Source organism: Nanorana parkeri, unplaced genomic scaffold, assembly GCF_000935625.1.
Source record: "Nanorana parkeri isolate BGI_ZX_2015 unplaced genomic scaffold, ASM93562v1 scaffold167, whole genome shotgun sequence".
In the NCBI taxonomy this organism is placed as follows: domain Eukaryota; kingdom Metazoa; phylum Chordata; class Amphibia; order Anura; family Dicroglossidae; genus Nanorana; species Nanorana parkeri.
The window spans coordinates 652,519-676,019 of NW_017306435.1; the positions used below are offsets into that span (position 1 = coordinate 652,519).

The 23,501-nt window shown below is 42.3% G+C and overlaps 1 protein-coding gene across 2 annotated transcripts in view; it reads right to left on the minus strand.

The window, feature by feature from the left end:
• Window positions 1-22,992, minus strand: part of PTPN9 (protein tyrosine phosphatase, non-receptor type 9) — a 39,209-nt gene extending 16,217 nt beyond the window's left edge. Inside the window, exons 1-8 of one of the 2 annotated variants that reach the window (XM_018554648.1) lie at window positions 22,906-22,969; window positions 22,688-22,819; window positions 16,545-16,688; window positions 13,261-13,350; window positions 12,508-12,644; window positions 3,694-3,799; window positions 2,556-2,666; window positions 1,845-2,167 (exon numbers count right to left, since the gene is read on the minus strand). In XM_018554648.1, coding sequence (XP_018410150.1) covers window positions 1,845-2,167; window positions 2,556-2,666; window positions 3,694-3,799; window positions 12,508-12,644; window positions 13,261-13,350; window positions 16,545-16,688; window positions 22,688-22,720 — 944 coding nt within the window. In that variant the 5' untranslated portion in view covers window positions 22,721-22,819; window positions 22,906-22,969. Of the gene's footprint in view, window positions 1-1,844; window positions 2,168-2,555; window positions 2,667-3,693; window positions 3,800-12,507; window positions 12,645-13,260; window positions 13,351-16,544; window positions 16,689-22,687 lie in introns of both variants that reach the window. The other variant, XM_018554647.1, reaches the window with a different exon arrangement.
• Between the last annotated feature and the right edge of the window lie 509 nt (window positions 22,993-23,501).

Sequence of the window (23,501 nt, forward strand, 5' to 3'; positions counted from 1 at the left end):
GGGTGTTAAAAAATGTAATGCAAAATGAATGCCCTAGGCTTTAGTGAACCATTATATTCATACTGTAACAAATTGGCCTACTGCTGTAATCTACTGGTTACTGGCTATAAACGCAGCAATACTTTTAGGGATCTGTTCTTTTGGAACAGATTTCCTGATAAACCTTCATTCTGCCAACATACACATCCTCTATTCAGTGCATTTTGGGTAATCTCCCCACTAGTTCTGAGGCAGCAATAGGGTAAGCTAGGATATTTTTATTGCTACCCAACAGACAATATGTAAATAATGCCCTGTAAAATCACGACACACCAAATTGTTAGCATTATTGATATTTTAATTTATCGGTAGAGCTACTTAAAGTGTCAGTAAACTCAAACATGGGGTAGGAGGGGGAGTGGCGGTGCATTGAAGTCAATAGCACCGCAGCCAAGCCCCCTGGCCGCAGTGTGATCGCCCGCACCAGAATGTATGGCACATCAATGCCTGCATTCCGCTGCAGTCAGAAAAGATAATGCATGCAGCATTTTTTCTAACCGCACCGGACCGGAAAGCAAGCATTGATGTGCCGCGCATTCCAGTGCGGGTGATCGCACTGCGACTGGGGTGTGTGGCTGCAGTGCCATTGACTTCAATGCACCCCCACGTTCCATCCTGCCCCAGAACACAGTGAGCCGGCCGAGATGCGATCCAGTGCGTTCTGGCACCAAATTGTTCCGAAACGCCCCATGCGTTTCGGAACGATGCTGCTGTGCTGTGCTGCTGCTGTGAACTAGCCCTTAGACATGCATGTTCCTCCCTGCTGGCAACTGGGTCTTGCAGACATTAGCTGTGCAATCTGTTCCAGAAACATGTCTAATAGAGTGTAATAAAGCAACTGATCAGCAGATTGAACAGCTAAGGTGTGCACCACCAAGTGGCCAGCAGGGAGGAGCATGTATATCTACAGGGATGCCAAGGATGTGTTCTTTCAGACAAGTCTCAGAGCTTGCTCACGCTTTGAACCTATTCTCCTTCCCACTATCAGATAGTGAGGTGCAGAGGTACATGAGCTACATCAAGTGATTACAAGATAAAAGTGGCAAAACAAAAGTTGTTTGAACTTAGTGAAATTATGTGATTTATGGTTTAGTTTTTTAAAGGTCATATGCAATAAGTAGTTCTGATGGGTTTACATATATTTTAATCTTGTTTGTGGAGTTTTTAAATATTTTAGTAGGTTAGGGCCTTCATTAATATATAATAAAAATATTAATAAAGACAGTGTATAAATGTATTTAAACAAATCTAGTGTGCAGTGATTATAATGAGACATTGCACACATATATTTTTTGTGTGTTAGCTGTACTGTTCTGTCTGACACTAGCACCTTTAAGTGGTGAATGAAGTAGTATTTGTAGGGTGTCCTCACAGAGATAAAATAGAAACCATGCTTATCGTTAGTGATGCTGACATTGGTTGTCTCTCTGTATATAATAACAGCAAAAGGAAATCTAACACAAAGCAAAATACCCATGTGACAAGCTGCAGATGGTGACTACAATTCTGAGACTTCAGGACTGCAACCCAAGGCAGAGGTGTCACTTGCAATGAAGCTAAATTGATTCAGCTTCACTGCACTAAAACTAGAATGCAGTCCAGGAGTCAACATGTGGCAGCTTCTATCAGAACCTTCTTAAACAGGTATTTAGCTTCACGGCAGTCTCAGTTTGTGACCTTGCTGGGCTTCCTGAATTAATACTTTTATTTCCCTTTTTTTCTTACACAAAATCTCTTACATTGTTCCTTGCTTTCCATAGGACAAACTGCTTCCCCCATCGTTATATACTTTTTCATAAACTTACAACGACACTGTGAAAGTTCCCTCTGGTTGCTCATTCCTTATTTCTTCATATTCTTCATACACTCCACGTCTCCCCAAAGTAGTAACGTGTTCCTTCAGCTGAGCCAAGGTCATGCTTCCAGGTACCGGTTTATGGACACTTCCTCTCTGTCCATCTCCGAGTACCAGAACCACCTCATCAAGGGGATCTGGTCTTCCTGTGCGGCCAGGCAGCAGAAGGCAATTCCAGGAGCCAGGATCCCAGGGAAGCAGTCCACCTAGAGACTCTGGGAGACACTGCGGAGGTAAGTGCTGGAGAAGTTCAGTCATGCTCACCATGTGTACCTGTAGATATGAAAGAAAGAATGTTTTCATGTAAGCATGTAAACGCTTTTGAGACTTTCTTATCGCTAGATACCAGCTGGGTGAATTACTCACCAGCTTCTTAAAACATTTGTAGATGTTGATGATGCCTCTAAGCACCTGATTCCCAAATCTACCTACCTGCCATGATCGTTATGACCTCTCCTTGTTTCATTTTTTATGTATTTACTATAGTGGCCAAAAAATACGGCAAGACTCCTCTACAACTGGGAACTACAGTAGACAGATTTTGGCACTAGAGTATTAATTATGAGTTCTAAAGCCAAGTGCCCCTAGTAAAACTGTCAACAAACTAAGACAACTGTGCATGTATTACCTTGTACACCCACAACACACACAAATAACTTACCCTCTCTCTTAACTTTTCCTTAAGCAGCAAGCTGATGATTGAATATGGCACTCTGAACCAGACAGGAGGAGAAACGATGAAGACTTTCTTTAGACGAGCTGGAAATGCTCCCTAATGTAAAAACATGGGATATGCTCACATCGCTATATTCAAATATATTCAATTCTGTGGGTGGGGGCGATGGTAATAGGCCTGACAAACTAGGCATTTGCTAGACTCCTTGCGCCTACTGAAGAAAGTGTTGAGAAAAATGTAAAAAATATTGTGCAAAGTGAATAGGAAAGCACTTCAACTTCCGTTCACAGGTCACCAGTGTATCTAGTGCCTTAAACATGTGACCAGAATGGCCAATGGGCAGATATGAGTAGGGTTGCTAACATTTTTACTTCAAAATCAGAAGCAGTTGGGGGAGCTCATAGTTTAAAGGAATCAAAAGCCCTATGGGATTCCTGGACACATACCATGGCTAATAGTTTTGATTTATGGAGGTTGTAGGTTAAAAGAAAATGTGTCATGAGGTAACATGAAGGCTACTAACCTTTACTTCTGAAAATACTACTTGCGTACCTGCCATGCTAATCTTCTTACTTCAATACTTTGATTCACTGATGCACTATGCAGATAAGGACTTCTGTCTCTTCCCATATTTTCCTGATCTGTGTTCTTGTTCTGGGTCAACACCATTCAGTATTGAAAAAAGAGGGCCAGCATCACAGCTACTAGCATTTTTAGAAAGTGCTTAACAATGGCAGCACATGTATTTTACCCATGACATACTTACTTTAAGAAAAACAGGGCTATGTGAATTTAACATAAACAGGGCAACTCACTAAAGTTGGCAGCTCTAAGATGAAGTGATACCTCAACTAGAATATTCTTCTGTAGGTAAAAACCAGGTCACAACCATTAAATTAAAGAAGAAACGAAAGTAAGAAATGCATTCTCCCTTTTGTGCTCGGTGACAGAAATAAATTGTTATAGTTTACTATGATGTAGCGGTATATATTAGATAAGGATCACGAATGGCACATACCATAGGTGTCCTGGAAAATGTAAGGAAACATAAAAACCCTGACCTAGAGTTGAAGTGATGGGTTGATTTTATCAGGACAAATAGATGAATGGAGGTTACACTCACCCTCAGAAGGCTCAAGATCTTCTTGCTTAATTCCAGCTCAAAGTTGTTGTACTGACTGCCCCCCATATCATAGATAAACACCAGGCCATTTCTCTGTGTGTCGACACTGCAGCGAGAGTGCACTATGCTAGTCTAGAACTGAACAGACATGCTTGCTCTGACATTGAAACACAAATTATTCACATTCTCAAACCCCAGAGAAGAATGGTGTGAATTCCATATCAGTATTGGAAACCATTACTGTAATATTTCAATGCAACTACTAAAATAAAGGAAACAGATAAAGACACAAACTGCACTAAATGCAATCACTTTAACATGTGAGGGCTTTCCAAGTAAAGGTGTAAGTAATTATTTATAAAGCATAGGGCCAAGTGTACAATCAACTAATTTGTCTACAGTGGTTATATTAGCAGACTTTAAAAAGAGGTCTACAGGACACACTGTGCATCCTACTAACGTTTCATGACTGTCCCTATAAATGGTACATAAAAAAGCACCACTACCCAGAAGATAGAACGCCAAAACAATTAGAAATAGGTTTACTTTCTCAACTACCACCAGTCTTAGGAATACATATAAAGGCACCTCTTCAGCACAACTGCATGTTCCTTTATTTTGTCAGTTACATTTAAAGTGACACTGAACTCAAGAGTTAAATCTTCAAAATGCGTTCAAGTACCTTAACTATTAACAAAAATGTATCTTAGATGTGTATCACTCAGCTGTAGATCCTCAAATTATCTCAGTGTCCTTCCTTCTGGAGGGTGGCTACTTTTGTTCCCCATGGTCCCTGTGTGTGTTGTAAAGTAGTCACCGCTCCAAGCTCACTCCTGCGATGAACTATAATCTCAATACAAATTAGTAAACTAAACATGAGATTGTAGTCCAACACAGGAGTGAGCTTGGATCGGTGACTACTTCACAACACATACAAGGACCACAGGGAACAAAAGTAGCCACCCTCCAGAAGGAAGGACAGTGTCACCACCAATTCAGAGATGATTTGAGGATCTAGAGCCGAGTGATGCACAAATCAGATACATTTTTGTTAATAGGGTCCTTGAATGTATTTTTCAAATGTAATTATTGAGTTTAGTGTCACTTTAAGCACACCATAGTCCTCTGTACTCATTAATGTATCATATTATTTAACAATACCATTAAGTATAAACATATATGCACAATAAATAGACAGAAATACATTTGACATTTTGTGCACCTCCCCTTGTTCTAGCTTTCCTCTAGTGCTGGACCACATTCATATCTAACCACTGACACTAGTAAACTGTGCTCCATCCAGATGTACAGCTGAAATACATTTACTGCGATAGCTCTAGTTTTGCTAATAGGAAACTTGTACTGAGAGAATATGCAAGCTGTCACTGCTGAACTCTCCTTGTTTGGCTGTCACGTTTGTCCTAAGACTTCAAAACGTTTTAAGTCTCTAACCCAGAACAAGTACACTAATAAAGAGTGCTGGCTTTTCTTCAATGTCCTGACACCTTATAAAGTGTCAACATAATGTTATTTGTTTTTTTGTTAGCTTTTGAGTATACTTCTGGTAAGAGGAATGTGTGACTTCTTCTGAAAATGCTAGTCACCTGGGTAAGTCTGTCTTCAATACCTCACAGTCACAGACCTGGGACACGCATGCAATTGAAAGTCAGAGAAATATTGCAATACCTAAACTCTAGACTTATTCCAGGTCTATTAAAGTATTAGAGCTTGAGAATCTAGACCATTAGCATTTTCAGAAAAAGAGGTCAACAATGGCAACCTACTAGTTTCTCTCATGACATGTATTAAAAAGCAGTTATTGAGCTCTAGTCAAGTTACTGAGCTTAGACAATGTAGTGTTTTGGCAGGTAAAAGAGCAATGGACAATAGGTCTTTAATAAAGTCAAGACACAAGCAACAAGTGCAGTGGATTGTGCAGAAAATCACTTTAAGGGCCTGTGACAACAGGCTTTGGGCTTGTGTTGATGGCATCAGTTTGACTTCTTAAGAAGACACTTCTAAGATTATACAGAATTCACTGACAGGTGCATTTGACATGCAGTTGACTTCATCCTGACCTGCATTTGAGCTGGGTTTTGCATCCCTATAGACTTGAGTGGAAATACAAAGCCCGTCTGATGCGAATAAAAGCCCAATGACACAGGACCTTATATAGACAATAATAACTAATAAACTGCACTTAGAAAACTGCAGTCTGAAGTAGGCTTATCACAAACCCTCCAACTCCAGATCAATGCTTTACCCCCCTAGTGTTCCAAGGGATACCCAGGAGCCACCAGACCTCAAACACAGAGCCCACATGTGCTGTGGCTGGTGGCTCCTTGAAACTTTGTCCGTTACTCATTCTAGATTGACTCCAGTTTTTTGCAGCTTCCCTTTATAATGGAACTAAGAGGGTACAGCACTGATCTAGAGTTAGAAGGTTTACAAGGACCATATTGTGGATTTCTGATACTTTTTCACAAGCCAGTATGATCTGTTTCTTTGCGTTGATGCTTGATGTTTTAACTTGATGTTCTATATCGCCTATAGATATACACAGAGCAGGATTAAATTGTGATAAGGCAATCCCCTGGTAAGCATGTTTTGTTACTTTTGTGTTTTTAGAAATAAAGTCTACTACACAGCCACTGGGATTCCCATGAATGTGTTACCCTTGAGAAACATCCTGGAAGTAAATGCTGGCCCTACATGATGCCTAAAAATAGTGCTGGCCTAATGGGTAGAAAAGAAAATAAGGCATAGTCAGGGGGAATCGTTTTTGACAGGTAACACACATCTGCAAGTGACACATACCAGTACCATTCACTTGACATATATACACTTAATATGACAAATATATTTGGTGGTTCTTTTATTTGCTGTAGTTATGCTTACAGACTAAGTACTGGCTAATGAGTAAAGAATCTGCAATGTTACCTCATGCTACCATGCAAGTACTTTGAATATTGTCTGACTATCACATATTGTAATTGGTGAGGGTGCTCTCCGCACACCTTTCAGCAGTCCCGGCCAGTAGAGATGAGGTGCTTGCAGTAACTCCCACGGATGGCACAGTGTAATGCACAAAGTAGAAAGAATAGGTTACCAGCACTCAGATTGCTTTAGATAAGTACTTTTTATTGGACATACGTGTCACAATAGTCAAACAGCCGACGTTTCGGGGCCACGCAGGGTCCCTTCCTCAGGGCAAAAGATGTCTTGTCTTTTGCCCTAAGGAAGGGACCCTGCGTGGCCCCGAAACGTCGGCTGTTTGACTATTGTGACACGTATGTCCAATAAAAAGGACTTATCTAAATCAATCTGAGTGCTGGTAACCTATTCTTTCTACTTTGACTATCACATATCACTTTCAGGTAATGCCACCTATAGAGTAAATTCACAGAAACTGCTTGTTCCTTTAGTCAGATTTCCATTATTATCTACATATTAAACAGTGGTTTTCTTACCAATCTCTATTGAAGTGTGTAGATGAAATACTGACTCAATGATAAATTCAGCAACTGCAAGCTCTGTGGTTTCCTGAACAGGCATGCATTTTAAGAGTACGTGACATCCCCATTATAACCAGTGTCATGAGTTCTAGCAAAGGGAAATGCTTTAGAAATACGATATAATGTTCATTTACTTTGTTGGAAAATTACAGCTCTAATTTGTCTAAGCATTTAGACTTTTTGTTGTACGTAGGATCTACTAAAATGGCTCATGATAAGTCAGAAGAAGACCTTTATATAGCAGCCTTACAAGCCTACTTACTTATATACTCCATGGAGCAGCAGCTCATAAAGAGCCTTGGTCCTCTGCTATTTGCCACAGGTTTTACAATTCTTTGGGGGTTGTCAGCCGCATTGCCCAAGCCCCAACCAGCAGTACCAGGGTGTCCAATTTTCTTTGACTGATATTGAGCAACCTTCCATGATGGATGACCATACTGACTACTATGTTCCTGACAGGAGAGATCTCAGTATCATTTGACAAACCCCATCACTATAAAGTAGGAATAACATTGGGGACTATAAACCTACACTAAACCCATATAGCAGACACCTATATACTTGGGTATGGGTATGGCACGGTCAAGTTGCCTGGTAATGGCAGATGGGCAGAAGTACAAATTTTGTTGGGTTTGTTAAGCCCTGAAGTCTCCAGGAGATGTCATCCTGACCACAAACCTCTATGTGATTCAAGATGAACTCCAGTATGTTTTTTGTTATACATCACAAGTCTTATTATTTACCTGTAATGAAGTATATCCTACGTGTGGATGGCTGCTTCTTACTATACAAATCCTCCCTTCAGTGATGCCAGATCTTAGACATAGTTGCGATCTCCCGGCGCTGTGGGGGTTAACACCCGCATCTGCAACTGTGACGGGTTTCCATCATTTGCCCTACTCTTCCTCCCCTCTTTGCCCATTCACAAACTCCTTCAGGGGAATTTATCAAAACTGGAGCAGATAGACTCTGAAGCAGTTGCCCGTGACAACCAATCAGCTTCTCTCTTCAGTTTGTTCAGTTAAGCTTTGAAAATGAAAGAGAGAAGCTGATGCCATGGGCAAATGCTCCAGATTCTGTCTGCTCCAGTTTTGATAAATTCCCCTCATTGTACTGTTTTCACAGAATGCAAGGCGTTTTGTAAAAGGGCAGAGGGAAATCCTGCCATTCATTCCCCTCCCCGCCATCCATTCACAGAACACCTTGCTTTCTGTGAAAATAGGCACACCTAAAATGAGCAGAAAACAATCGTTTTCTGTGCTTGGTTTTTAAGTCATGAACATTTTAGCATGGCTTGGAAGCTTTTTTTGAAGCCAATTTAAAGTTATTTTGTGTGGAATCTTTTGTCTGATGATACGTTTTTCATCAAAATGTTCAGCTAACAAAAAAAGGCTGGAGGTTGAATTGGTCTTCTTCTGCATGAAATAAACATTTCATTATTACAAGACTATTGCTGATGAGTTACTTTATCTCCACCTGGAATAGCTCCTTGTTCAGCGCTCTTCAATAGACACCTCATAGAAACTCACTGGTAACACCAGCAATAAGGTAGCTGTTTTTTTGGAAGCTAACCCCATGCAATATTTTTACATATAGTAAAGGGGCCCGTGTTAACAGACTTTAGGCTAGGTTCACACCTAGGCGTATTGAATATGCGCGTCTGTCGCGCGTTTTTTTTTACCGCGATTCGCGGTAAAAAAGTCGCGCGACCGTCGTGCGATTCCGAAGGCTACTTGGCTGTATCCCAATGTAAAACGCCCTACAAAACGGCCCAAAGAAGTACATGTACTTGTTTGAGCGTAGGCCGTTTTGTAGGGCGTTTCAGACGGGCGGAAATACGGAAAGGTGTGAACCAGACCCATAGAAAACAATGGGATTTTCATGTTTGTACGTTTTGTTGAGCGTTCATAGAGCGTTGAACGCGCGACAAAACGTAAAGGTGTGAACGGGGCCTTAGGCTTGTGTTATATGCATTCTGCATCTGACATCTTGAGAACATTCTGAGATCATTCACAGCTCACTGTAACCCATGGTAATGAAAATACCTTGGCTATTATGTGCTTGTGCTTTTGACACTATGGTGCCTTTTTATTATTTGCCAGGAAAGCAGCATTCCACCCAACTGCTATGGCCATTACAAACTGAAATGATGGTGTAATGCTCATCCAGTGTATTCTCCATACTGTTACAATGAAGTTGTTAGGGAGCTGCAAAAGAATGAAGCTGGCCATACTCCAGTAAAAATTTACAGTGGTACCTCGGTTCACGCACTTAATTCGTTCCACGATTCTGGTCGCAAACTGAATTGGTTGCGAACCGAATCAAATACGGTATGTGCTAAAAAGCACACAAAAAAGTCTGTCTGTGACCGCAATCTCGACTAGAGGAAGCCACGACCACGTGTCAGAACGGGGAAGATGGCTGCGGTCGTGTTCGCCACTCGATGTGGAGTTCGCAAACGGAAGCAAAATTTTGCCGAACTTTCTGTTCGCGAACCGAAGCGTTCGTAAACCGAGGTATTACTATATTTTCAGAATGTTTGAAATTATATCATAGTTAATGAGGTCAAATTGATGATCATTTCAACTGCAGTGCTGAAAAAAAGCAGGATGACAATTTTTCTGAAAATGAAAGAAAATTCTAAAAGTGAATGTGGTTTTCAATCGGGAAACTCCATTTCATCCAAAATCGAATGTTAAAATCCAAGTAAATTTCAAATGAAATTCATCAAGTCTCTAATGGAATTATCGAATATGAATCTACCAGCTTTATACTTTAGTTATAATCTTATAGGAGAGGGCAGAGACACAAACTACTGCTAGGAAAACGTGCAGTTAGAGTCATCTATAGATCTGAGAAACCAGTAAACAATCTGCCAATGTCCATCCAAAACTGAAAGGTTAATTGACTATTACTGTTTGTATAAATCCTGTGTTCATTTAGGCCGCATACCAGTTTCCTTGGTAACACGAGCAAATTAAGCTGTGGATGAGTTAGGTGTGACGGGCTCAAATGCCATTTAATATCATTACTTTAAAGCCCAATTGAACCTTCCGTTTAAAACAGCTAAATGCATTCCAGGTGCATCAGAACAAAAGGGGTTCAAGGTCTTACAGTTTGTTTTCTTTCCAAAGCAGCTACAGTTTGAGTAGAAAAGCCCATCCCCTGCCAGCAGCTGCAGGAGTCTCTAAGTTCCGACATACCCGCTGTGTCAGACCTATAGCTGTGCAATCAGCAAAGCTCATGATCCCAGCTGTTTGGAAAACTCTTGTTCTAACTCAACAGGGGGCGTGCAGAGAGACCACTGTTTGCAAAGGGTCCATCTCTGCAGAATGCTGGCAGGGGGTCCATCCCTGCAGAATGCTGGCAGGGGACAGGCTCTTTCTACTTAGACTGAGACTGCTTTTCTAAGAAAACAAACTGTAAAACTTGTAACATATTTTGTTTTGATGCACCTACAATGCATTTAGCTGATTAAAACTGAACATTCAATTGGGGTTTAAAGTACAACTCCAGTTTTGTAAATGGAAAAACAGTTCCCTCTAGGTCAGGGATGTCCAAACTCCGGCCCTCCAGCTGTGGTGACACTACAAATCCCATGAAGCATCTCTCTCTGGGAGTCATGTCTGTGGCTGTGAGAATCTTGCAAAGCCTCATGGGATTCGTAGTTCCACCACAGCTGGAGGGACGCAGTTTGGACATACGTGCTCTAGGTGATCTATTTTGCTAAATTGCAAGGTTTTTAGCAAACTTTGTTACAGAATAATACTTTGTTCAGTTCTGAAGAAATATTTGTTTCATCATCTGCTTTCTCAAAATGATTCCTGTATTGGAGGGTCTGCCCTCATTTTCACCTGAGCAACTCTCAGTGTACTAATGAGGAAAGCTGCTGCAGCATCTGCATCCCTTTAGAATTGGATGAGCCTCAGCCCTCTTGCACACGGGTGTATGAGGCTGTAGAATGTAAATTGGTGGCATATTTCCGCACCTAGGATACACAGCTGACTAGCTGTGTCCAGGGGTGTAGGGCTTTACACATGCATGGGTTTATACAAGTAGCAGCATCAATGGGCATACAGCCGCCAACACCTATTCATTATGATGGGAGGCTGTACGCCACAGTTGTGTTTCTTTGGTAAGGAAATACACCAGCAATTTACATTCTACGCCCTCAAGCGCCCATATGTTTGAGCCCTAAAAGAGATTACAACCAAAAACAAAATCCAAATAAAACAAAAACTTCACCGGTGATGCCTAAAATGTGACTAATTTCTCCAGGCATACTACTTAGAAAAGCAGCAAGCTAATCATACACACAGGAAATGAGAAACCTAGGGGTGTTCCGTACACTAAGGGTGTACAGAAAGCCTTCAGGTTGCCATATTGGAAGAAACCATCATTTGAATGTTTAGAAAATGACAGTGGCTGTAGATTGAAATGAAAGGTTAGTTTTAATAACAAAAGAAATTGTGTAGTAATTACATTTGTTATATTTACTTTTCAGACAAAGTTTTGCCTTTAAGAAACACCAAACTCTTGCCCTCGGAATCATCTCTAAGGCCCCGTTCACATTGCTCGATTCGAAAATCGCGCGTTTGTCGTGCGATTTGCATTTTGCGCGATATCGAGCAAATGCTTGCATTGAGCAAGCGAGAATCGCGTCAAAATCCGCTCCAAAAAGGGTCCTGCTGTAGCGACACACAACCCGCGACAGCAGGACCCTTTGCCCCATTGAGATGCATTGAAGAGCGATATCGCGCGGTAAATAGCCGCGATATCGTGAGAATTACCGCGCGATAAATCGATCAATGTGAACGGGGCCTTAGCTGCACTACAAGTGTACAATATTACACACATTACACTAAACAAGGCTTAATATAACACTTCCAAAATACACCATACACAAGCGACAAGAAAAAGTGATTGCCTTGTCAACTATCATAAGGTGCATAATATTATTACAAATATACTGTAATTATACTTAAAACATATGGAAGTCTTTAGACATATCACCTATTCATACCAGATTAATCTGAAACCAGAGGTAGGAAACGCTGGCAGTCCAGTTGTGGTTAAACTACAAATCTTATCATGCATTTGCTTCTGGTAATCATACCTGTGACTGTCAGAGTCTTGCAATGCCTCATGGGACTTATAATCCCACACACCTGGGGTGCCAAGGTTGCCTACTCCTGCTTTAAACTACATTTAGTGGTCTTTTAATATACCCTATGTACAACTCAACTATTCTAGATCTCCCAGAAAAAAATCTGCTCTTGTTATTGGACTTGGTTCTCACCTTTCCACAGCACGATCCAAGAGGTAGAAGAGGGCCTGAAGCACTGTGTGCTGAGCCTCTTTGCTGTTCTTTCTCGCTGGGAGGTGTAGTTTGGCAGTAAAGATGGCAATGGAAGCTCCAGTCGGAGCCCGTACGCTCTGGTTAAGGAAAATGTTTGAAGTTACTGACTGAATAGTATTACTGGCATATCATACACATCAGAGTGAGTTATCTTGTGGTCTACTTATGCAAGTTACATGTATATTGTATCCTGGAAATGTTATAACATTAGGGTGGTGACTGAAGGGCACATATCTCTATGAGAATGGCAGATGAAAAGATAGCTGCTCATCCTCACACAATACAATCCATTGTCAGGACCCGCTGCTATATTCTATCAAGGTAGCAGCACATGCAAGCTTAAGGTTTGATCCTTAACTCTTTTCCATAAAAAAGGAATGGTCAGGTCTCTCTTGCAGGGACATTTTACAGTACAATGGCTGGTTTTTCATATGCAATGGAATGGAAGCTCCCAATTCCTAGGTGGCAGACCTATGCTGTATATTTGAGATTTCTGCAACGGACTCTAAAAATATTTCTAACTATCTTGGCAGTTGAATATTTGGAATAAAGACCCTTTTTACAGCCCCTTTATAGACCCTTTTTACAACCCCTTTATAGACCCTTTTTACAGCCCCTTTATCACAAGGTTATATGCCGCTTGCATAGAACAAGTGCTTTGCTCTCTTTTACTAAATCCACATGATCACTCACCAGCACAGTGAACTTTCCACTCAGCAGTTCAGACAGCAAAGGTTCCTGTAGAGGATTCAACCGCACGATCCCTTCTCTCTGGCGCGTCTCCTAGAAAGTAGATATAGATGTTAGTAATATTTAATCATGTAAATAATCATTTGTATATTGCATATCTATAATGGAGATATCTGAACTAATAGAGCAGTAAACCTAAGGACATTGACAAGCAACCTATACTCTAAGCCAGGGGTGGCGAACTTCAGGCCCTCCAGCTGTGGTGAAACTACAAATCCTATGATGCATCAGTCTCTGGGAGTCATGCCTGTGGCTGTGAGAATCTTGCAATGCCTTATGGGATTTGTAGTTTCACCACAGCTGGAGGGCCGGAGGTTCCCCACCCCTGCTCTAAGCAATAGGCATTGGACATCAAGCTCTGTGAGAGAGACCAAAAATCCAAAGATTCCGTTTACAAAATGAATAACGTTATGATGGCGAGGTACAGAAATTAAATTGTTTTTGTCAGTCAAAATTTCTGTCGTAATTAAATATATATCAATTTTTAAAATGGAATTTTCTTTAACATAAGCAGCAGCAAGAGATTTACTTTAATTATTAATCACAATTTCTGTTCTTTCCTACTGTAAAAACATTTAGCCTATAACCAGCGGCCACATTTAATATCCAATGTATAAATTATTGGTTTAAGCTTAACAACATAGCACTCTATCAGTGATACACTTAATATATAGGTTTGGCCCCACCAGCCACACATACTTACCATCCCTTTGCTCCCTCGCTGCTCTGTTTGGCTGCCAGGAGTGGGGAAGAGTTAGCCCTGTACACTGAGTGGCCAGTTTATTATGACCACCTGACATTTGTAGGCAAATTAGCTATAATTAGCTATAATTTCGCGCTGAAGTTGCTAGAGGGCCAGACCATTATAAATAGGGAAGCAGGTTGTTTACCACGACAGTAGAAGTGATTATTTTCTGAAGATATGGGTAAACAACGCAATTTAACTGCCTTTGAACTTTTGATGATTGTTGGCGCTTGGAGCCATGGAGCGAGTATCAGCAAAACAGCAGAATTCATTAAATGTTCAAGAGGGGCTCATTGTTAAAGTGTTTAAAGACTGGACTGTCAGCCGAAAATCTGGGTCTGAACGTGCGAATTGTGGCCGTCAGCGACTAGTCAATGTTAGGGCAGAACGGAGAGGGGCAGGGCTGGTACAAGACAACAGAAGGGCAACAGTGCAGTGTCAGATTCCTCGCATCACCTTTCAACATCTCGAGGAGTCACAAGGCGGCCCAACTAAGTCATTTAGTGAAGTTATCTCGTGGCCCAACGAAGTACTGATGGGGTGGTCATAATAATCTGGCCACTCAGTGTATATGTTCCTAGTGAGGGCCATCCCTACCTTACATGCCGCCTCATGCCGTAGAGTGATGGTCAAAGGGGAGGGGGGTGATTTTGTTTGTGCTTTTGGGGGGCCTTGCTGATAGTGAGGGGGCAGATGTGGTGGCACGGGCGGCTGTGTTAGAGCCATGCTGCCAGCGGCTCTCTGTCCATCCACTGACCCAGCTCACTGACGTCACTATTTGCCAGGAGCTCGGCAGGACGCCAGCCATAGTGTCCCGCTCAGCTCCCTGGCAACCAATGATGTCAGCAAGCTGGGTGGGAAGCCTGAAAAAGAGTGTCACAGGTTGTAAGAGCTCTAAGCAACTTGGGACGCTGTGTTCACCTCCGACTGCCTCATTATGTGGACGGCCCTGTTTCTAGTTGCAACTTGGAGCTTACAAAGAGCTAAGGATTCATTCCCTGCCACCACATGACAGCATTGAGTGTGGCCAATCCAGTAACACACTATCACATCTGAAGGGATGTGAGTGAGTCATATGTTCCACTATACCCAGAAGTACCAGGTATTTGTTCATGCTCCAAGTGGCCAGAAATTAAAGGGAAGACAAGAATGTGCTGCTGATGCATCCATGACTAATCTATTGCTTTCCCATGCATTGGCAAACCATAGATTTACTTTAAGGAATACAAAAAAAGCTATGAATGTTAATGACTACTGTTTTAAACAGGTAAACACAACTGCATCCATATATTGTCCTTCAAAACCATCAAAAAATTGCAGCAGCTTTTCTTAAAATGATGCAATGTAATTCTGTGCAATCAGCAAAAAGCAGTTTTCGGTAATATTATTTACTAGAACATGACAATGCTTCACATCCTAAGATCACAGATTAAAACCACATTTATTTTGACATTTCAGATTAAAAATAAACCACAAAAATGTGCCTCTTTCTCTCGGAAACCAGAATGTATAAGGCTAGGACTACCCTGGTGATTTTAATCTCTTGCTGCTAAGATATTTTAACTATTTTCTGACATCTGAACAGGCTAGAGCCACACAGGAGATTTTTAGAAGCTCAGTCCTGATACTAAAATTCTAGCAATTTAGTCATTAGGTGTAGCAAATGATTGTTAAACAAATGGAACAAATGATTCCCTATGGAGCAGGCTGCACAAGTAGCATGTACCGGTAGTAGCACCTTTTAGCAATCAATTGCATACGGAATGGATTTGCAGTGTACATTGCAAATGGAGAATTGTGCGATCATAAAAAAATGAATTGCTACTATAATACATGCTGCAGGGAGGAGCCATTTGAGCCATTTGCCATTATTTGCTACAAATACAGAATAAAGCCCGACAGAAATAAAAAATGCTGTTTTACTTACCGGATCCCCGCTACCCCCTGCTCCCTCCAGGCTGCTGGATCGGTCCCCAGAGCATCTTTTCCCCTTCACTCCAGCAGTCTAAGGACCACTAATATCATCATGTATAATGCAGGCTCCATAGTCCTGGCTTGCACATAAAGACAACGAGGGACAGTCCACAGTGGGAGTGGAGGGGGGAGAAGAGAAGATCGCTGACTGTGGTGTGAGCGGGGATCAGGGAAGTAAAAAGCTTATTCCTGTACCCTAGGCATAAATGATCAGTTAACCCTTGCAGTGCGGGGACAGCTAACAATTTTAGTAGCAGGATTGAGCTACTAAAAATTTTCCCTGTAGATCTAGCCAATTTAGGTGACTGTCAGCAAATATTTACATCTCTCAGTAGTTTAATAAATAACCATTGCAACAAGGTTTTTGTCATATGCCTAAAAACTGTACTTCATGGTGACACTTCACATAGAGAACTGTGATAACTGGGAAGTGTCCCATATCTGGCAGATACACGCTGATAATACAGAGATAGATGGAAGGCAGCGATGGCCGTTATGTCTCCCTTACTCTGTATGAGTGGAACAGTTCTATGGCTCTCACAACATCGAATTTTCTTGCCATGAGAAATTTCACAGCAACATCCCAGGAGAGAGGAGGTACGGAGTGGAAGGAAGTCCAGGAATTCATCTCCTGCAGGAACCGTTGAGTAGCCTGAGGACAGAAATATAAGTAGGTAAGTAAAAATATCAGAGCAGAGAGGCCTGGGAAAGGAAAAATGCTCAATGTTGAGATCAGTAGAATTGATACAGTACTAAGAGTATACAATAAACAAAACTACTCTGTACAGCTGATTCATAATCCTGAAGAAAGACAACTTGACCTGTTGCCTGTAAAAACCAAACACTTTCCAGGGCTGCTTTTCTAGTGCAACGTCACAGTTCTCATTTGCTCTAAACCTGACCATAAAAGCTGACAACATGTATAGCTTGCCTACACAAATAATGCCATGTAAATGAATCATGTGCACCCTTCCTGCTTGTATACCAAAATCATTTTGAATTTATCATTTTGGCTTTTTCAATTATTTTGATTCGATCAAATAAACATAGTCCACAAACTTTCACAGGAAATAGTGAACCATTCAAATCAATCCTTAAGCTGGCCAATACACTCAGCGCATTTCACACAGTGGGTGCGTCTGTTAGCACCCTTTTGGCCGGCATCCCTCAAACGGCTGAGCCAGTCGGAAAATCTTCAAACGAACAGAGCGGGCAGCCAATGAGCTATCGGCACTGCACGGGTATTCTGACAGCGCCTGGCGACCACTGTTAGAGTACAATACAGACAACGGGAGATTCCTCAATTAACACTCATAAGCATTGATGGAGGGATATGTAATATTTTCTTTGTTCAGCCCGCAGGTTATTACATAAATAGCTTTAGTCCTCTGAAACTTATAGTCTAATTTACCTGCCATAGTCCCACCAAGCTTACACTAATACCAAGCCCAGCATAGTCAAGGGCCCATCTGCCTTCTGATTATCTTAAGCTGGCCATACACTAGTGGATTTTCCTTTGAAAAAAAGTTGTTTTCAGAACTTGATTCCATTTTCTAATAGTTAATGGGGTCAATTTGATAACAAAATAGAGCAAGCTGGAATTTTTTCCTCAAACAATGAAGTTTTGGCCAAAATCGAATGTTAAAATCAAACAAAATTTCAAACAACATTTACCAGGTTTCTGGTGGCATTATCGAATGTTCTGACCAGAATTTTGATGTGAATGTTTGTATGCAAATCTAACATTGCCAGCTTTAGATTGTTGGTGGAAACTAGATAATGAATACCCAACCAGCACAAAACAACCATGAGCACAGAACTTAGCTAAAGATTGCTGATCTGTGCACTTGGCCTAGCAACCTTAAAGTAGAATTGAAGCCAAATCTTTGGCTAGTTTTGGATTGAAGGGGAGGGAGTTATAAGTAGGGATGCACAGATACCGTTTTTTCGGCTTCGAGTACTGGTACTGGTATTTTTTTCCAGTACTCGCCTATATGGAATACCGATACCGGAAGTTCCATTAAGGAAGCCGGGTGGCATGTAACGGCTCACCGCCCAGTTTCCTGATTAGTTGGCATACTATCTCCATGCTCCCTCATCACCAGGTGACGAGGAAGCATGGATACGGCTTTCTAGCCAAGCAGGAAGCTGGGGGGCGCAGGTAATGACTTGCCATCTGGCTTCCTGATTGGCCAGCTTCCCGACCAATCAGGAAGCAGGGTGGCGAATCATTACACGGCTCCCGGCTTCCTGATTGGCCAGGAAGCTGGCTCCATGGTACCTCATCACCAGGTGACGAGGTAGCATGGAGCCGGTTTTTTTGGCCAATCAGGAAGCCGGGGTGGGTAATGACTCACTGCCTAGCTTCCTGATTGGTCAGCTTCCTGATAAATCAGGAAGCTGTGCGGCGAATCATTACACACCACCCAGCTTCCTGATTGCATGGGAAGCCAGCTTCATGCTCCCTTGTCACTAAGTGATGAGGGAGCATGGAGCCAGCTTCCTGGCCAATCAGGAAGCCAGCTCCATGCTCCCTGGTGGCAAGGGAGCATAGAGTCTGCTTCCTGGCCAATCAGGAAGTCAGGGGGCGAGTCATTACCTGCTCCCCGGCTTCCTGATTGGGTGGGAAGCCAGCTCCATGCTCCCTGGTGACTTCCTGATACCGAAAGTTCCAATATCGGGATAGGCATCAGGATCATTTGGGCGAGTATTCAACCAAATTCTCGGTATCGGTGGATCCCTAGTTAAAACCCTGTAGGCTTTTTTGTTTAACATCTATTTCCCATTGAGGAGAGTTGCCTTCACTTGACGTCCCATAGTCACAACAGGAAATCCCTACAGAGGCAAATCACTGGTGGCCAGCAGAGTCATCAGAACTAGTGTCTAGAGTAGTTGCCATCTATTTATGTTCTGGTGATAACCCAAAATGTGGGATTTTCTTTCACTTTCAGTGATAACAATCCCCAGGACAAATTCACAGCATGAATCTCTATAATGGGGACACACAATTCTTGCACACAAGGAATCTCAGAATAAAGCTTCATTAAAGGTTAATTATAATGCATGTTAACACAATTAAAGGTAACACACTGCAGATGTGTGTTGCAATGCATAATTAACTGCCCCATTCACATTTGTAGTGCACTGCAACACACCTGTTTTAGTACATCACAACATACAGATACTGTGCATTGTGTTACCTTGTGCTGCAGAAAAAAAAAGCAGGACCTACTTTTTGCACATTGAAATCCCATTCATTTTATATAAGTGGGCTAACACAATGCTCCTCAATGCAAAAAAATCACACACGTTGCAGCGCACTGCATTATAGCATGAATGGGTTCTTACTGCTCTGGTATGAAGTGTGAACACTGAATGACTGTACCTTGTAAGGATTACTCTAGCCAACTCATTGATTGTTGGATTGTAACTTAAGTGAAGGAATACCGGACAATGTCCACTTGGTATCTATTAACTCTTACCCATGTATGTTTTTGCCTTTGTGTACAGCAAGGAAGCCACAACCCAGGGGCGCACAAATAATTATTCAGGAACCAGTCTGTCCAATCCAGGAGCCTTCAGGATTTTTTTTAGGAACCAGCTCCAGTCTTAAGAGTTGGGCACCACCTGTAATTTTTAAGGAGCATTGGGTACTTGGTTCCTGGAATTCGTCCTGGCCTGCCATAACCAGAGCTTTGTGCAGCTACAAATCACAGGAGGGCCAAAGGAGACATTAAATAAATGAACAGAGCTAGTATTTTTCACTAAAGTAGCACTAACAGGTATACAGGTGGTACCTGCAGAAACAGCTGGGGGACACAGATGAAAGTGAAGACTCTAGACTGCAGGCCAGTCATCGCTATGCTCTCAAAGTATCCATATTGAGCTTGTACAACGAAAAAATGACTCATCTTTCTGTATGCTTAGCTAACAATGAGCCAATACAGCCACAGATACCTCACCTTAGTCTTGAAGACTGGTGGAAAGGCTTGAGCTGCCTAGCCATGATATCCGTTATACTCATCTGTTAACATTAAACTTGCCATGGCTAGTTTTACCATTAGGCACAGTGGGCATGTGTCTATAGGTGGCAGGGGCTAAGAGGAGTTTCTTGCATAGTTATTAGGCACTGCCCACATTCTCAGTAGAAGTAGATTGTAAAGCAGTTGATATACACATTGTCACAATATTGTAATACAAAAGTGCAAACAATAAAATAGGAAAATACAGTAGTGTGCCCCTAGATGGGTGTGGAGAGAGAGGGAGAGCAAGAGAGAGGGAGAGCAAGAGAGAGAGAGAGGGAGAGCGAGAGAGGGAGAGGGAGAGCGAGAGAGAGAGGGAGAGCGAGAGAGAGAGAGAGGGAGAGCGAGAGAGAGGGAGAGCAAGAGAGAGGGAGAGCAAGAGAGAGGGAGAGCAAGAGAGCGAGCGAGAGGGAGAGTGAGAGAGAGAGAGGGAGAGCGAGAGAGGGAGAGCGAGAGAGAGAGAGAGGGAGAGCGAGAGAGAGAGGGAGAGCGAGAACCATCAGAGCACAGTCCTCTGGCACACTTACAAATGAGGAAACTTTCTGCAGCTGCCCCTGTCTGCCTTACATCTTGTGTCCGGGTTTCATCTGCTATGAAACCCAGACACAGCATTCAAATCCCTGACAGGTAGCAACCCTTTTAACAGTGCATATTTGGTTTCTGTGGGTCACAATGCACTAGCTGCTATGTTATAGTAAGCATCTCTTCTTTCAGGGCTGGACAAATCCCAGGAGGCAGGTAGCCAATTTCAACCGGTGCCTAACGTTTGAGGTTTTCTCTAGTTGTTGCCAATGAAGCTGACTGCTAAAAAAAAAAAGTCCTGCTGCTTCTAAATTCCATATTCATTTGTGCACCCATGTCTTAATTGCAGGTACATAACACAGCTTAAAGTAGAAGTGAAGCCAAAACGTTTTTCTACAAGCAATGGTTATAGCCCTTGTTTAAAAAAAAAAAAAAAATGTTGCCCTCTCTGTCCCATTGAGGAGATTTCCCTTCACTTTCTGTCCAACAGGAAGTGAGGGGAAATCCCTCCAAAATTGAGGGGCATCCCTGTTGATCAGCAAGGTCACCAGAATTAGTGTCCTCATTGGAAGATTTCCTGCCTATGCCTGTTCAGATGACAATCTAAAATTTGGGATTTTCTTTCGCTTTTTCTGATAACGATCACCAGGACAAATAGAGACGGTGAATCTCTCTAATGGGGACAAAGTCAGCAATAAAAACCTGACCGGGGTTCTAATCCCTTCCCACGCTATCCAAAATGTAAACAATGTTTGGATTAATTTACACTTTAAAGAAGAACTCCAGGTAATGTTTCCATTACCGCTTGTAGTGGGGCTTCCCCTGCACTGTAAGGGTTAACTGCTCGTTTTGGTCTAGGACTGAAAATAACAAAGTTATACTCAGCCGATCCTCAGAGACGGCTCGCTCTTAGACTGGTCCCTGGAACGTCTCTCCCCCTCCGCTTCAGCAGTCTAAGGTCCCGTAAATCATCACGTCCAATACACTGTGTGTGTATTGGATGTGAGTAGGAAGAAACAGGCTGGAGGGAGCGGCCGGCCGGCTCCAAGCATCAGGTAAGTAAAACGTATTTTATCATATTATTGTTATTTTCAGCCTTAGACCAAAGCAAGCACCTAACCCTTACAGTGCGTGGGTTGCCCCACTGCAAGGGTTCATTTAAAAATGACCCGGAGTTCTTCGTTCATTCATATAATGGTTGGGCCTTACTCATAGCAGTTTGCATTGCCCATAGCAACCAGACACATTCCTAACCCCATTCACACTGAACGACATGGTGAATCGCGCGTTTTTCCAAGCGCTTCGGTGCTGAGCGGCATTGAGCAACAAAGTACGATATTGAGCGATAGTGCACATTTTAACGCGCTACGTAGCGTGGCTTTTGGGAGGGACTTCGTCGCTGCTACATTTGGGCTGTAACCGATCAACAGCGGCCTTGATGTGACATCATTCTTTCCTTCCATTTTGCAGTGCAAACGACACCATTGAGTCTATTGGAGCCGAATCGCGCGACATCCGCCAAAAAAAGGGTCATGTGCGAGCGACAAGCTTGAGTGACGAGCTACAGGCGACATTGAGCTGTGAACAGCTCCACTGAAATGCATTGGACAAGCTACATAGCGCGGAAATCGTGCGACAAACCGCTCAGTGTGAACGGAGTCTAACTCCCCTCTTTGGGTGCTATTGGACTGGTTGCTATGGAGTTACAAAATCCGCGTATACAATTGGCACTCTGATAAGCAAGGCAGACACGGTTACTAGCAATGGTACCAGGCAGACATTGTTAGGTGTATAGCCATTCACCAGATCATCCTGTCCAATCTAAATCGGATCCAAAACGCCTACAGTTATATGGAATTACATTCTGATTCGTCTGCTAAAACAACACAGTGATTTTTGTTCCCATTATGACTTTATGGTGTCAGGACATAGTACAGTATTAGGAACAACACATCTCACTGTCCGGGGACATGCTGTCATTTTATAAATTCTAAATACACTGCTGAAATGATATATATATTACATAAGAAGAACAGGCCAGCACCCTGCATAGTCCCTGACATATTATACATTTAATACATACACATAGAACATTGCATCTTATTACCTGCTCCTCTTCCTGTGTCAGTGCTTGTGCCATGCCTTGTGCCTTTCTCTCCTCAGTTCCTACTCCAGGCTGGGGATCCTGCAGGGCCTTGCTGTGTATGACTAGGCCTCTCTGCCACAACCATACAGCTGCCTGTGGATGGGAGAAGCAGAGGCTTTGGAGAGCGGCTAGCTGCAGATACAACACACAGATATTAAAGAGAGAAAAAAAAGTCATACAGAAGATTTAATATAAACGAAGCATTTTCTTAACAGGGGTGTGGGAAAAGGAAGCAGTCATAAAAATAGATACAGAGATCCAAAAGAAATCCATACACCCCCTCTAGTGGTATTCGTTAATCCTGCATGTTAATGAAAAGCAACACATCTTCAAGAATCATCAACTATGGGCTCCTTATAGACAGTTAATTAGATGAACGTTTCTCAATCATTTTTCAGTCACGGCACCCTTTAAAAGTATGAAAAATCTAGGAGGTGCCCAAGTTTAACATGCAATAACCTAAATGTAAAAACAATGTATGGTCCCTCCAAAATCCATGGCAGACCCTTATGTGAGATCAGGATCTGGTACTGATTTTAAGGGTGGATCCCATCCAAAAATACAAAAAAATAGGGTACCCCCTTCACATTACTAGTCATGCCTTTCACCTCAGAATCCCCCTTCACGTCAGGAGCCCGTTCTTTCAGATCAGAGTCACCCCTTCTCATACTAGGAACCCCTCTTTCACATCAGAGACCCCTTCCCATCAAAAGGCCCCGTCATGTGAGATAGGGGTTTGGTATTTCGGGGGGGGGGGCTCCAGGCAAAAACACAA